The 14,230-nt window shown below is 49.1% G+C and overlaps 1 protein-coding gene across 1 annotated transcript in view; it reads right to left on the bottom strand.

The window, feature by feature from the left end:
• Positions 1 to 9,373, bottom strand: part of lmo2 (LIM domain only 2 (rhombotin-like 1)) — a 78,750-nt gene extending 69,377 nt beyond the window's left edge. Inside the window, exon 1 of the mRNA XM_078549585.1 lies at positions 9,092 to 9,373. Within this exon, the coding sequence (XP_078405711.1) occupies positions 9,092 to 9,132 (41 nt within the window). The 5' untranslated portion in view covers positions 9,133 to 9,373. The remainder of the gene's footprint in view (positions 1 to 9,091) is intronic.
• Positions 9,374 to 14,230: the final 4,857 nt, after the last annotated feature.

The raw sequence follows: 14,230 nt of genomic DNA, 5'->3' as shown, positions 1-14,230 counted from the left end.
GTTGAAGAGATGGGTTAAAAGGGGTTAGAAGTTTAGCAATTATGGAAAAAACAAAGTAGAAAAACTGTCCCTTGCCGAGCGACAGTGATCCAATGACACACAGAGACATAGAGGAAGACAGAAAGAAGTTCAGATTATGTCTGTCAGGATATTACATGGTTCCTGCAGAGGGGGGATTGAGTTTAGGGAACTCATGTGTTCGCTCTTCTGTTGAAGCAATTGCGAGTACAGTTTTGGGTGTCTTGAGGAGAGATACCAGTTCAGTGAAAAGCATCAGGTGAATGCTCAGAAATTCACCAGAAGAAAACCATTTCTTTTTAGTTTTTTTTATTCATTTACAGGATGTGGGCGTCGCTGGCTAGGCCAGCATTTGTTGCCCATCCCTAATTGCCCTTGAGAAGGTGGTGGTGAGCTGCCTTCTTGAACTGCTGCAGTCCATGTGGTGTTGGTACATCCACAGTGCTGTTAGGAAGGGAGTTCAGGATTTTGACCCAGCGACAGTGAAGGAACAGTGATATATTTCCAAGTTAGGATGGTGAGTGACTTGGAGGGGAACTTCCAGGTGGTGGTGTCCCCGTGTATCTACAGCCCTTCTCCTTCTAGGTGATAGTGGCTATGGGTTTGGAACGTGCTGCCTAAGGAGCCATGATGAGTTTCTGCAGCGCAACTTGTAGATGGTACACACTGCTGCTACTGAGCATTGGTGATGGAGGGAGTGAATGTTTATGGGTGTGGTGCCAAACAATCAGCTGTTTTGTCCTGGATGATGTCAAGCTTCTTGAGTGTTGTGGGAGCTGCACTCATCCAGGCATGTGGAGAGTATTCCATCACACTCCTTGGGGAGTCAGGCGGTGAGTTACTCTTCAGATGATTCCTAGCCTCTGACCTCCTCTTGTAGCCGCAGTACTTATATGGCTAGTCCAGTTCAGTTTCTGCCTAATGGCAATCCCCCAGGATGTTGATAGTGGGGGATTCAGTGATGGTAATGCCACTGAACATCAAGGGGCGATGGTTAGATTCTCTCTTGTTGGACATGGTCATTGCCTGACACTTGCGTGGCGCGAATGTTACATGTCACTTGTCAGCCCAAGCCTGGATATTGTCCAGATCTTGCTGCATTTGGACATGGACTGCTTCAGCATCAGAGGAGTCGTGAACAGTGTTGAACATTGTGCAATCATCAATGAATATCCCGACTTCTGACCTTATGATGGAAGGAAGATCATTGATGAAGCAGCTGAAGATGGTTGGGCCGAGGACACTACCCTGAGGAACTCCTGCAGTGATGTCCTGGAACTGAGATGATTGACCTCCAACAGCCACAACCATCTTCCTTTGTGTTGGGTATGACTCATTAGAATTTTAATTCCAGATTTTTATTGAATTCAAATTCCACCATCTGCTATGGTGGATGTGAACCCAGGTCCCCAGCATTACCCTGGATTACTAATCCAGCGACAATAGCACAACACCACCACCTCCCCCAACTCTGCTAGCCCAAGCAAGTAGTCTTGGTGCCAAGGCGGTAGTAAATCTTCACTGGGTTTTTTGTCTATGGGGATATTGCTGGGGTAAAAGGAATAATGTGATTTGAATCATATTCTTGTGTTTGTATTGAGATCTTTCCAATCTTTCTTGTCTGGTGTAATATAGTTCAATTTTCTTGTTTTCATAAATATTTTATTCTTTGTATTAAAAGTTTATCAGCAGACTCCTGTGAATTTGTTCAGTAACTTTCCTCCATGATTTTTTAAAAAGTTAGGATCTATCAAGCCAGGTTTCACTCTGGGATCTGACTTCTCCACTATTAACAACAGCTGGGATTGTAACATATATAAAAATACACATAGTCAAGGGGTCATTCAAAGCATTGCTGATGGTAAGAGACAGGATAGACTATTTTCAAAGGACAGGAGGAGCATTAAACCATGTAACACATATTGGGGGTAAAAGTGGATATGAATGGGATGCAAGGAAGGTGGTATTGCATTGGTCCACTGACAAATCTGCTCTGCTCTGCCGAATATTCAATTCCATTGACTTCAATAGAACTTAATATTGTATGTGTGCTTTAACAGGCAACAAATGATTCTGTCTGTTTTGCGCTCCTGTTTATGTACAATTTCACCCCCCATGCCTTATTCTGCTGCCAATATACAGCCAAGTGTGACTTAGAGAGTCCCTTAAAAGCCACATGGCGTGAATTCTGGAGTCATTTAGAATCCAATTGTCTTTGGCAAACTTTCAAATCAATCATACTGATTTTCTTATTTTAAAAGAAGCAAAGGCAACAAGAGGAAAATCTTTTCCACACAGCGAGTGATTCTAATCAGGAATGCACTCCCTGAAAGGATGCAGATTCAATCTTGGCTTTCAAAAGGGAATTTGATTGGCACCTGAAGGGAAGAATCTAGCAGGGCTATGGGGAAAGGACAGGGGTGTGGGGATAACTAAATTGCTCTTTCCGAGGCCAAACAGCCTCCTCCTTTGCTGTAACCATTCTATGATTTAAAAAACATTTTCAAAACATGGCTCCTAAAACCAATTAGAAGATAGTTTCTGTCGGTGGCCAGGTTTCCTCATGTCACAGAGATAATACGCTTTCAAAGAAAGCAATATTTTAAGTGTAATGCGTCAAAATGCATGTGTAAATATTTGCATTTCCATGGACCTTTCCCATCCTCAGGCTATCTCATCATTAACAATCAGGCGATAAGGCCACAATCAGATTAGTTATGATCTTATTGAATGGTGGAGCAGGTTCAATAGGCAAAATGGGCTGAAACTGCTCCTATTTCTTATGTTCTTAGGTTAATGAATCACTGCTGTTATGGACAGAAGTGCAGTAGCAAAGCCCCACAAACAGCAGTGAGATAAATAACTAAATAATCTGTTTTGGGAATATTAGTTGAAGGGACAACTTTAGCCAGAAATCTCCCAACTTTTCTGCAAATCATGGAACAGAATTTTTTTACATCCAGCTGACCAGGCCAATGGACTTTGGTTTAATCTGAAAGGCAGCACCTTTGATGATGCAATACTCCCATAACACTGACCATACGACCCTCCAACTAACCCCCACCACCCCGACTACCTGATCACCCCCACACTGACCACACAACATCCCCCCCACCCCCACTGACCACCTGATACCTGACCCCACCCCACACTCCCCAACCTACGTACTTACCTGTTCTGTTGAAGGGTCATTCGGACTTGAAACGTTAACTGTGCTCCTATCCACAGATGCTGCCAGACCTGCTGAGTGTTTTTACCTTTTTACCTTCTCCCTGGCTTCTCAAAGTGGCTGAACCTTTAAACCTACCTGTTTTATAGCAGCTAGTGCCTTAAAAATGAGGGCGTGTCTTTCTTTCCCCTGACTCTCCTGCACTCAACTGAAGGCCTCGGGAACCCGCTCCACTACACTTTTCGAACACGGCCTGAGTCAGGAGGTCAGGCAAGAAAGGTGCAGCTGCGTTCTAGTGTAGACTGGGATAGTAGTAGTGTTAAGAGCAGAGAGGGGCAAGAGTTCTTAGAGTGTATTCAGGAAAATTTTCTACAACAGTATGTCTCCAGTCCAGAACGAAAGGAGGCACTGCTAGACCTGGTTCTTGCAACGAGGTGGACCAGGTGGGTCACTTTTCTTTTATTCATTCATGGGATGTGGGCTTCGCTGGCTGGGCCAGCATTTATTGCCCACCCCTAGTTGCCCTTGAGAAGGTGGTGGTGAGTGGCCTCCTTGAACTGCTGCAGTCCATGTGGTGTAGGTACACCCACAGTGCTGTTAGGAAGGAAGTTCCAGGATTTTGACCCAGCAACAGTGAAGGAACGGCGATATATTTCCAAGTCAGGATGGTGAGTTTCTTGGAGGGGAACTTCCAGGTGGTGGTGTCCCCATCTATCTGCTGTCCTTGTCCTTCTAGATGGTAGTGGTCATGGGTTTGGAAGGTGCTGTCTAAGGAGCCTTGGTGAATTGTTCATGGGAGAACAATTAGCAAACAGTGATCATTGTATCATAAGGTTTAGACCAACTATGGAAAAGGACAAAGAACAATCCAGGGTAAGAATTAACTGGGGGAAGGCCAACTTCAATGGGGTAAAAACGGACCTGAGCCAAATAAACTAGAATCAAAGGTTTAAGGAAAAATCGTAGCTGAACAATGGGCTACCTTCAAAGAAGAGATAATTCGGGCACAGTCAAGGTATACTCCTTCAAAAGGGAAAGGTAGGGCAAACAAATCCAGAGCTCCCTGGATGACAAAACAGATAGAGATTAAGATAAAGAAGAAAACCATGTGCTTATGACAGATGTCAGGTGGATAATACAACCAAGAACCAGGCTGAATATAGAAGGTTCAGATGGAAGTGAAAAAGCAAATAAGAGGGACAATGAAAAGAGACTGGCAGACAACACAAAAGAGAATCCCAAAGTCTTCTATAGGCATATAAATAGTAAAAGGGTGGTAAAAGGGGGAATAGGGCCAATAAGGGACCAAAAAGGGGACTAGCACATAGAAGCAGAGATGTGGCTGAGATATTAAATGAATACTTTGCATATGTCTTTACGAAGGAAGAAGATGCTAGCTGGGCCATGGTGAAAGAGAGGTAATTCAGACACCAGAAGGATTTAAAATGGATGAGGAGGTATTGGGTAGGTTATCTGTACTTAAAGTTGATAAGGCATCAGGACTGGGTAAGATACATCCAAGGACACTGAGGGAATTGAGAGTGGAAATTACAGGGGCAGTGGCCATAATTTTTCAATCTTCCTCAAACTCGTGGTGGTCCCTGAGGACTGGAGAATTGCAAATGTTACACCCTGTTCAAAAAGGGTGTAAAGCTAAACTCAGCAATTACAGGGCAGTCAGTTTAACTTCTGTGGTGAGGAAACTTCTAGAAACAACAATTCAGGATAAAATTAATAGTCACATGACAAATGGGGATTAATAAAGGAAAGCCAGTATGGATTCCTTAAGGGAAAATTGTGTTTAATTAACTTGATGTAGATTTTTGATGAGGTAACAGAGGGGGTTGATGAGGGAAATTCTGATGATATGGTGTACATGAACTTCCAAAAGGCGTTTGATAGAGTGCCAACAATAGGCTTGAGAGCAAAGTTAAAGTTCATGGAATAAAAGAGACAATTGCAACATGGATACAAAATTGGCTGAGTGACCAAAATCAGAGAATAGTTGGTGGATGTTTTTTGGGCTGGAAGAAGGTTTGTAGTGGAGTTGCCCATGGGTCAGCTTTAGGGTACCTGCTTTTCCTGATATATATTAATGGCCAAGGCCTTGGTGTAAGGGGCACAATTTCAAAATTTGCAGATGATATGAAACTTGGAAGCTTTGTGAACTTTGAGGAGGGTAGTGTAGAAGTTCAGAAGGACATAGACAAGTTGGTGGAATGGACAGACAAGTGGCAGATGGAGTTCAATGCGGAGAAATGTGAAGTAATTTATTTTGGTAGGAAGAACGTGGAGAGACAATATAAAATGTGGGGTACAATTCTTAGGGGTGTGCAGGAGCTGAGGGAGTTGGGTGCATATGTGCGTAGATCATTGAAGGTGGCAGGACAGGTGGAGAGAGCAGTTAATAAAGCATATAGTATCCTGGGCTTTATTAATAGGGGCAAAGAGTACAAGAGCAAGGAGGTTATGTTAAACTTGTAGAAGACACTAGTTCAGCCTTAGCTGGAGTATTGCATCTAGTTCTGGGTGCCTCACTTTAGGAAGGATGTGAATGCATTGGAGAGAGTGCAGAAAAGATTCACAAGGCTGGTTCCAGGGATGACGAGTTCCAGTTGTGAAGATAGATTGGAGAAGTTAGGACTGTTTTCCTTGGTGAAGAGAAGGCTGTGTGGAGATTTGATAGAGGTATTCAAGATCCTGAGGGGTCTGGACAGAATAGATAAGGAGAAACCATCCCCACTCATGAAAGGATCAAGAACGGAAGGCACAGGTTTAAAGTAACTGTCAAAAAAAACAAAAGTGATGAGAAAAAACTTTTTCCTACAGTTGGTGGTTAGCATCTGGAATGCTCTACCTGAGAGTGTGATGGAGGCAGGATCAACTGAAGTATTCAAAAGGTAATTAGACTGTTACCTGAAAAGGAAGTGTGTGAAAGGTTACAGGGAAAAGGTGAGGGAATGGCACTAACTGAATTGCTCATTGGAAGAGCTGGTACAGACATGATGGGCCAAATGGCCTCCTTCTGCACTGTAACAGTTCTGTGATTCTGTGATACTGAAGTGCAAGCCTAGATTTTGTGCTCAAGTTCTGTAGTGAGGCTTGTACCAACAAATTTTGGATTCCAAGGCAAGAATAATAGCAATGAACCAGACTTTATTACACACCTGAATTGATGGATGTGCCTTGAAAGTTTCGATATAATACTTGATCTCCAGAGAGATTGTTAACAGTAAAATGAATAGGAGTGTTTAAGGCTACGGAGCCTAATTATTAAGCAAACAAAGCCGAGGTCATTTAATTGCATGGGCCCCAGCAATGCCTGTCTCTTTATGGGGTATGTGGAACATTCCTTGTTCCAGTCCTACTCTGGCCCCCTCCCACAACTCTTTCTCCGGTACATCGATGATTACTTCGGTGCTGCTTCATGCTCTCGTCTGGACCTGGAAAAATTTATTAATTTTGCTTCCAATCTCCACCCCTCCATCATTTTCACATGGTCCATCTCTGACACTTCCCTTCCCTTCCTTGACCTCTCTGTCTCAATTTCTGGTGATAGACTGTCCACCAATATCCATTACAAGCCTACCGACTCCCACAGCTACTTGGACTACAGCTCCTCACACCCCGCTTCCTGTAAGGACTCCATCCCATTCTCTCAGTTCCTTCACCTCCGTCGCATCTGTTCTGATGATGCCACTTTCAAAAACAGTTCCTCTGACATGTCTTCCTTCTTCCTTAACCGAGGTTTTCCACCCACGGTGGTTGACAGGGCCCTCAAACGAGTCCGGCCCATCTCCCGCTCATCCGCCCTCACACCTTCCTCTCACTCCCTGAAACATGATAGGGTCCCGCTGGTCCTCACTTATCACCCCACCAGCCTCCGCATTCAAAGGATCATCCTCCGCCATTTCCGCCAACTCCAGCATGATGCCACCACCAAACACATCTTCCCTTCACCCCTCTGTCGGCATTCAGCAGGGATCGTTCCCTCCGGGACACCCTCCATCACCCCCTATTCCTCAAACCCCACCTATGACACCTTCCCATGCAACTGCAGAAGGTGCAACACCTGCCCCTTTACTTCCCCTCTCCTCACCGTCCAAGGGCCCAAACACTCCTTTCAAGTGAAGCAGCATTTCACTTGCACTTCCCTCAATTTAGTCTACTGCATTTGTTGCTCCCTATGCGGTTTCCTCTACATTGGGGAGACCAAACGCAGACTGGGTGACCGCTTTGCAGAACACCTTCGGTCTGTCCGCAAGCATTACCCAGACCTCCCTGTCGCTTGCCATTTCAACACTCCACCCTGCTCTCATGCCCACATGTCCATCCTTGGCCTGCTGCAATGTTCCAGTGAAGCTCAATGCAAACTGGAGGAACAGCACCTCATCTTCCGACTAGGGACTTTACAGCCTTCCGGACTTAACATTGAGTTCAACAATTTTAGATCATGAACTCTCTCCTCCATCCCCACCCCCTTTCCGATTCCCCCCCTTTTTTTCCCAATAATTTATATAGATTTTTCTTTTCCCACCTATTTCCATTATTTTTAAATGTATTTCCATCCATTGTTTTATCTCTACCTTTTAACCTTTTTCAATTCCTTCACCCCATCCCACCCCCACTAGGGCTATCTGTACCTTGCTCGTCCTGCTTTCTACCCTTAATTAGCATATTTCTGTAGATAATATCATCACCTTCAACACCTCTTTGTCCTTTTGTCTGTGACATCTTTTGGTTATCTCCACCTATCACTGGCCCTCTATCCAGCTCTACTTGTCCCACCCCCTTTAAACCAGTTTATATTTCACCTCTCTTCTATTTTTACTTAGTTCTGTTCAAGAGTCATACGGACTCGAAACGTTAACTGTGTTCCTCTCCGCAGATGCTGCCAGACCTGCTGAGTTTTTCCAGGTATTTTTGTTTTTGTTTTGGATTTCCAGCATCCGCAGTTTGTTGCTTTTATCGTTTAATTGATGCTGGTTGGAAAGCAGTTTAACAATACATTATTTATTTTATATCTGTAATCAAATGTGATCTTCATGCATTGATATACTGTTTTAATGTATTGACAATGTCAGGAACTGCTGCTTCTAAAGTGCTTTAGTGCTCACTTTTTCCAATGTACTTCAGCAATTTGCCTAATCATGGCCATCCCGCAAAATAGACATAGTTTCAGCTAAAAAAAAAATGGCTCTAGGTTTAACCCAGTTGCAGCTGTGTCTGAAGGGGAAGTTCAGCTTGAAATATGAAGAGGTCACGAGAATTCCCCAGAGATGCAGTGGCTCTAAAATATTAACATTTAGGTCATGAGTCCATTGATAACAAAAATGTTTATCAGATAAGCAGCAGATCAGATGCAGTTATGGGCTAGTGGGGTCTAACGCATCAATTCCGCTCGACCTTCACTGGCTTTGAACCCGGGTTTGTGATACACTGACCGAAAGCAGATAGTCTCACAACGCCGCGCTGTATAGAAAAGGACTGAAAGTTGCTCAGATCAAAAAGAAATCCTAAAAAGTAACATGCCTAATAAATCAAAACCGAAATTGTGCATGTGTTCCATGACTTTATAATAAAAGAATTGCCTATCGCGAGTCAATGCAAAGTTTATCAGGCAATTCAATGATAATAAATGCATTGCACAAAATGTTACCATCTCAAAACCTCAAGTGGTTTCGATCTGGGTTTTTTTCATGTTCGGCCATCATGTTGTCTTGAAGAAATGAAGACTATAGAGATGATTGGAAATGTCAGTATCAATGTTGTCTCCTTTAACTGGGGGAGACCCATGTTTGGGGAAATTGTCCCAGCCTTGGTGGGTTGGACCCCCCGAGCGCAATCTCTCCCCTTTAGCGCGGTTTGGAAGCTCAATGGAAACAAGACACGGGTTTAACTCACTCGGCATTTTCCAGCGATTTCCTCTCGATTGTCGCTGACATTTGCTCGGGACGGAGCGGAGACGCTGACTCTCTGTCTTCCTGATCGGCAGCTCCGCAAAGGCCCCGAAACTGCTGCTGGCTTTTTTTATATTGCGCTCAGCCCCGGATCACACGTTTCCTTTTCCTCATCACGACTCGGACAATGCGCGGAAATTCGTGTTCAAGCCGCAGCTTTGAAGCGTCGCCAAGGGACCCGCTTCCTACAAAACAACACTCATCACTTTTAAAGAGACAGTGTCCTGCTCCAGTTAAAGGCACAGGACACACTAACCCCAGAAACAATTGCAGCATCGCAACTACGGAATATTTCACACCAAAATAAGGCGAATATCAGGGGCAGAGCCGCAGCTCCAAGAGAATGGGAAATAAAAACAGAAAATGCTGCAAAAACTCAGCAGCTCTGACAACATCTGTGGAGAGAGAAACAGTTCATGTTTGGAGTCTGGGTGATTTTTCAGGGATCTCCCCACAGAAACTGTCAGACCTGCTGAGTATTTCCAGCATTTTCTGTTTTTATTTCAGATTTCCAACATCCGCGGTATTTTGCTTTTACTAAGAAAATGTTTTGTCCCATAATCATTTCTGAATCTCCTATTATGTTGTTTTCTTTTCTTTAATAATTTGAGTTCCCAAAAGTCAGTAAAACTGTTTTTTAAGTGAAAAAATTATAGTGCCCCTATGTCCACCAACCTCTGTCTCAGCCCTTCTCCTCCCAACAACCTCGCCCAAACCACCCACCCTCCAAAATCCTCCATCAACCCACCCACCCCCACCCCCAAAACACCCACCCTCCCAAATCCTCCATCTACCCACCCACCCCCACCTCCAAAACACCCACCCTCCCAAATCCTCCATCTACCCACCCACCCCCAAACCACCCACCCTCCCAAATCCTCCATCTACCCACCCACCCCACCCCCAGACCACCCACCCTCCAAAATCCTCCATCAACCCACCCACCCCCACCCCCAAAACACCCACCCTCCCAAATCCTCCATCTACCCACCCACCCCCACCCCCAAAACACCCACCCTCCCAAATCCTCCATCTACCCACCCACCCCCAAAACACCCACCCTCCCAAATCCTCCATCTACCCACCCACACCCACCCCCAAACCACCCACCCTCCAAAATCCTCCATCAACCCAACCACCCCCACCCCCAAAACACCCACCCTCCCAAATCCTCCATCTACCCACCCACCCCCACCCCCAAACCACCCACCCTCCAAAATCCTCCATCTACCCACCCACACCCACCCCCAAAACACCTACCCTCCCAAATCCTCCACATACCCACACACCCCACCCCCAAACCACCCACCCTCCCAAATCCTCCATCTACCCACCCACCCCCAAACCACCCACCCTCCAAAATCCTCCATCTACCCACCCACTCCCACCCCCAAAACACCCACCCTCCCAAATCCTCCATCTACCCACCCACCCCCACCCCCAAAACACCCACCCTCCAAAATCCTCCATCAACCCACCCACCCCCACCCCCGAAACACCCACCCTCCCAAATCCTACATCTACCCACCCACCCCCACCCCCAAAACACCCACCCTCCCAAATCCTCCATCTACCCACCCACCCCCACCCCCAAACCACCCACCCTCCCAAATCCTCCATCTACCCACCCACCCCCTCCCCCAAAACACCCACCCTCCCAAATCCTCCATCTACCCACCCACCCCACCCCCAAACCACCCACCCTCCAAAATCCTCCATCAACCCACCCACCCCCACCCCCAAAACACCCACCCTCCCAAATCCTCCATCTACCCACCCACCCCCACCCCCAAAACACCCACCCTCCCAAATCCTCCATCTACCCACCCACCCCCACCCCCAAACCACCCACCCTCCAAAATCCTCCATCTACCCACCCACCCCCACCCCCAAAACACCCACCCTCCCAAATCCTCCATCAACCCACACACCCCCACCCCCAAAACACCCACCCTCCCAAATCCTCCATCTACCCACCCACCCCACCCCCAAACCACCCACCCTCCAAAATCCTCCATATACCCACATCCTCCCCCAAACCACCCACCCTCCAAAATCCTCCATCTACCCACCCACCCCCCCCAAACCACCCACCCTCCCAAATGCTCCATTTACCCACCCACCCCCAAACCACCCACCCTCCCAAATCCTGCATCTACCCACCCACCACACCCCCAAACCACCCACCCTCCAAAATCCTCCCTCTACCCACCCACCCCCTCTCCCAAACCACCCACCCTCCAAAATCCTCCATCTACCCACCCACCCCCACACCCAAAACACCCACCCTCCCAAATCCTCCATCTACACACCCACCCCCACCCCAAAACACCCACCCTCCCAAATCCTCCACATACCCACCCACCCCACCCCCAAACCACCCATCCTCCCAAATCCTCCATATACCCACCCACCCCCTCCCCCAAACCACCCACACCTCCAAAATCCTCCATCTACCCACCCACCCCCACCCCCAAAACACCCACCCTCGCAAATTCCCATCTACCCACCCCCACCCCCAAACCACCCACCCTCCAAAATCCTCCATATACCCACCCACCCCCAAACCACCCACCTTCCAAATCCTCCATATACCCACCCACAAACCACCCACCCTCCCAAATCATCCATCTACCCACCCACCCCCACCCCCAAACCACCCACCCTCCCAAATCCTCCATCTACCCACCCACCCCCAAACCACCCACCCTCCCAAATCCTCCAACTACCCACCCACCCCCTCCCCCAAACCCCCACCCTCCCAAATCCTGCATCTACCCACCAACCCCACCCCCAAACCACCCACCCTCCAAAATCCTCCATCTACCCACCCACCCGCTCTCCCAAACCACCCACCCTCCGAAATCCTCCATCTACCCACCCACCCCCAAACCACCCACCCTCCAAAATCCTCCATCTACCCACCCACCCCCACACCCAAAACACCCACCCTCCCAAATCCTCCATCTACCCACCCACCCCCTCCCCCAAAACACCCACCCTCCGAAATCCTCCATCTACTCACCCACCCCACCCCCAAACCACCCACCCTCCCAAATCCTCCATCTACCCACCCACCCCCAAACCACCCACCCTCCAAAATCCTCCATCTACCCACCCACCCCCACCCCCAAAACACCCACCCTCCCAAATCCTCCATCTACCCACCCACCCCCACCCCCAAAACACCCACCCTCCCAAATCCTCCATCTACCCACCCACCCCCTCCCCCAAAACACCCACCCTCCCAAATCCTCCATCTACCCACCCACACCCACCCCCAAACCACCCACCCTCCAAAATCCTCCATCAACCACCCACCCCCACCCCCAAACCACCCACCCTCCCAAATCCTCCATCTACCCACCCACCCCCACCCCCAAAACACCCACCCTCCAAAATCCTCCATCAACCCACCCACCCCCACCCCCGAAACACCCACCCTCCCAAATCCTACATCTACCCACCCACCCCCCCCCCCAAAACACCCACCCTCCCAAATCCTCCATCTACCCACCCACCCCCACCCCCAAACCACCCACCCTCCCAAATCCTCCATCTACCCACCCACCCCCTCCCCCAAAACACCCACCCTCCCAAATCCTCCATCTACCCACCCACCCCACCCCCAAACCACCCACCCTCCAAAATCCTCCATCAACCCACCCACCCCCACCCCCAAAACACCCACCCTCCCAAATCCTCCATCTACCCACCCACCCCCACCCCCAAAACACCCACCCTCCCAAATCCTCCATCTACCCACCCACCCCCACCCCCAAACCACCCACCCTCCAAAATCCTCCATCTACCCACCCACCCCCACCCCCAAAACACCCACCCTCCCAAATCCTCCATCAACCCACACACCCCCACCCCCAAAACACCCACCCTCCCAAATCCTCCATCTACCCACCCACCCCACCCCCAAACCACCCACCCTCCAAAATCCTCCATATACCCACATCCTCCCCCAAACCACCCACCCTCCAAAATCCTCCATCTACCCACCCACCCCCTCCCCAAACCACCCACCCTCCCAAATTCTCCATTTACCCACCCACCCCCAAACCACCCACCCTCCCAAATCCTGCATCTACCCACCCACCACACCCCCAAACCACCCACCCTCCAAAATCCTCCCTCTACCCACCCACCCCTCTCCCAAACCACCCACCCTCCAAAATCCTCCATCTACCCACCCACCCCCATACCCAAAACACCCACCCTCCCAAATCCTCCATCTACACACCCACCCCCACCCCCAAAACACCCACCCTCCCAAATCCTCCACATAGCCACCCACCTCACCCCCAAACCACCCATCCTCCCAAATCCTCCATATACCCACCCACCCCCTCCCCCAAACCACCCACCCTCCAAAATCCTCCATCTACCCACCCACCCCACCCCCAAAACACCCACCCTCGCAAATTCCCATCTACCCACCCACCCCCACCCCCAAACCACCCACCCTCCAAAATCCTCCATATACCCACCCACCCCAAACCACCCACCTTCCCAAATCCTCCATATACCCACCCACAAACCACCCACCCTCCCAAATCATCCATCTACCCACCCACCCCCACCCCCAAACCACCCACCCTCCCAAATCCTCCATCTACCCACCCACCCCCAAAGCACCCACCCTCCCAAATCCTCCAACTACCCACCCACCCCCTCCCCCAAACCACCCACCCTCCCAAATCCTGCATCTACCCACCCACCCCACCCCCAAACCACCCACCCTCCAAAATCCTCCATCTACCCACCCACCCCCTCTCCCAAACCACCCACCCTCCGAAATCCTCCATCTACCCACCCACCCCCAAACCACCCACCCTCCAAAATCCTCCATCTACCCACCCACCCCCACACCCAAAACACCCACCCTCCCAAATCCTCCATCTACCCACCCACCCCCTCCCCCAAAACACCCACCCTCCGAAATCCTCCATCGACTCACCCACCCCACCCCCAAACCACCCACCCTCCCAAATCCTCCATCTACCCACCCACCCCCAAACCACCCACCCTCCAAAATCCTCCATCTACCCACCCACCCCCACACCCTAAACAC

This window comes from Cetorhinus maximus, chromosome 9 (genome assembly GCF_964194155.1).
Source record: "Cetorhinus maximus chromosome 9, sCetMax3.hap1.1, whole genome shotgun sequence".
Classification (NCBI taxonomy): domain Eukaryota; kingdom Metazoa; phylum Chordata; class Chondrichthyes; order Lamniformes; family Cetorhinidae; genus Cetorhinus; species Cetorhinus maximus.
The sequence above is the reverse complement of the archived record's forward strand: the minus strand, read 5'-3'. Positions and strand labels throughout refer to the sequence as shown.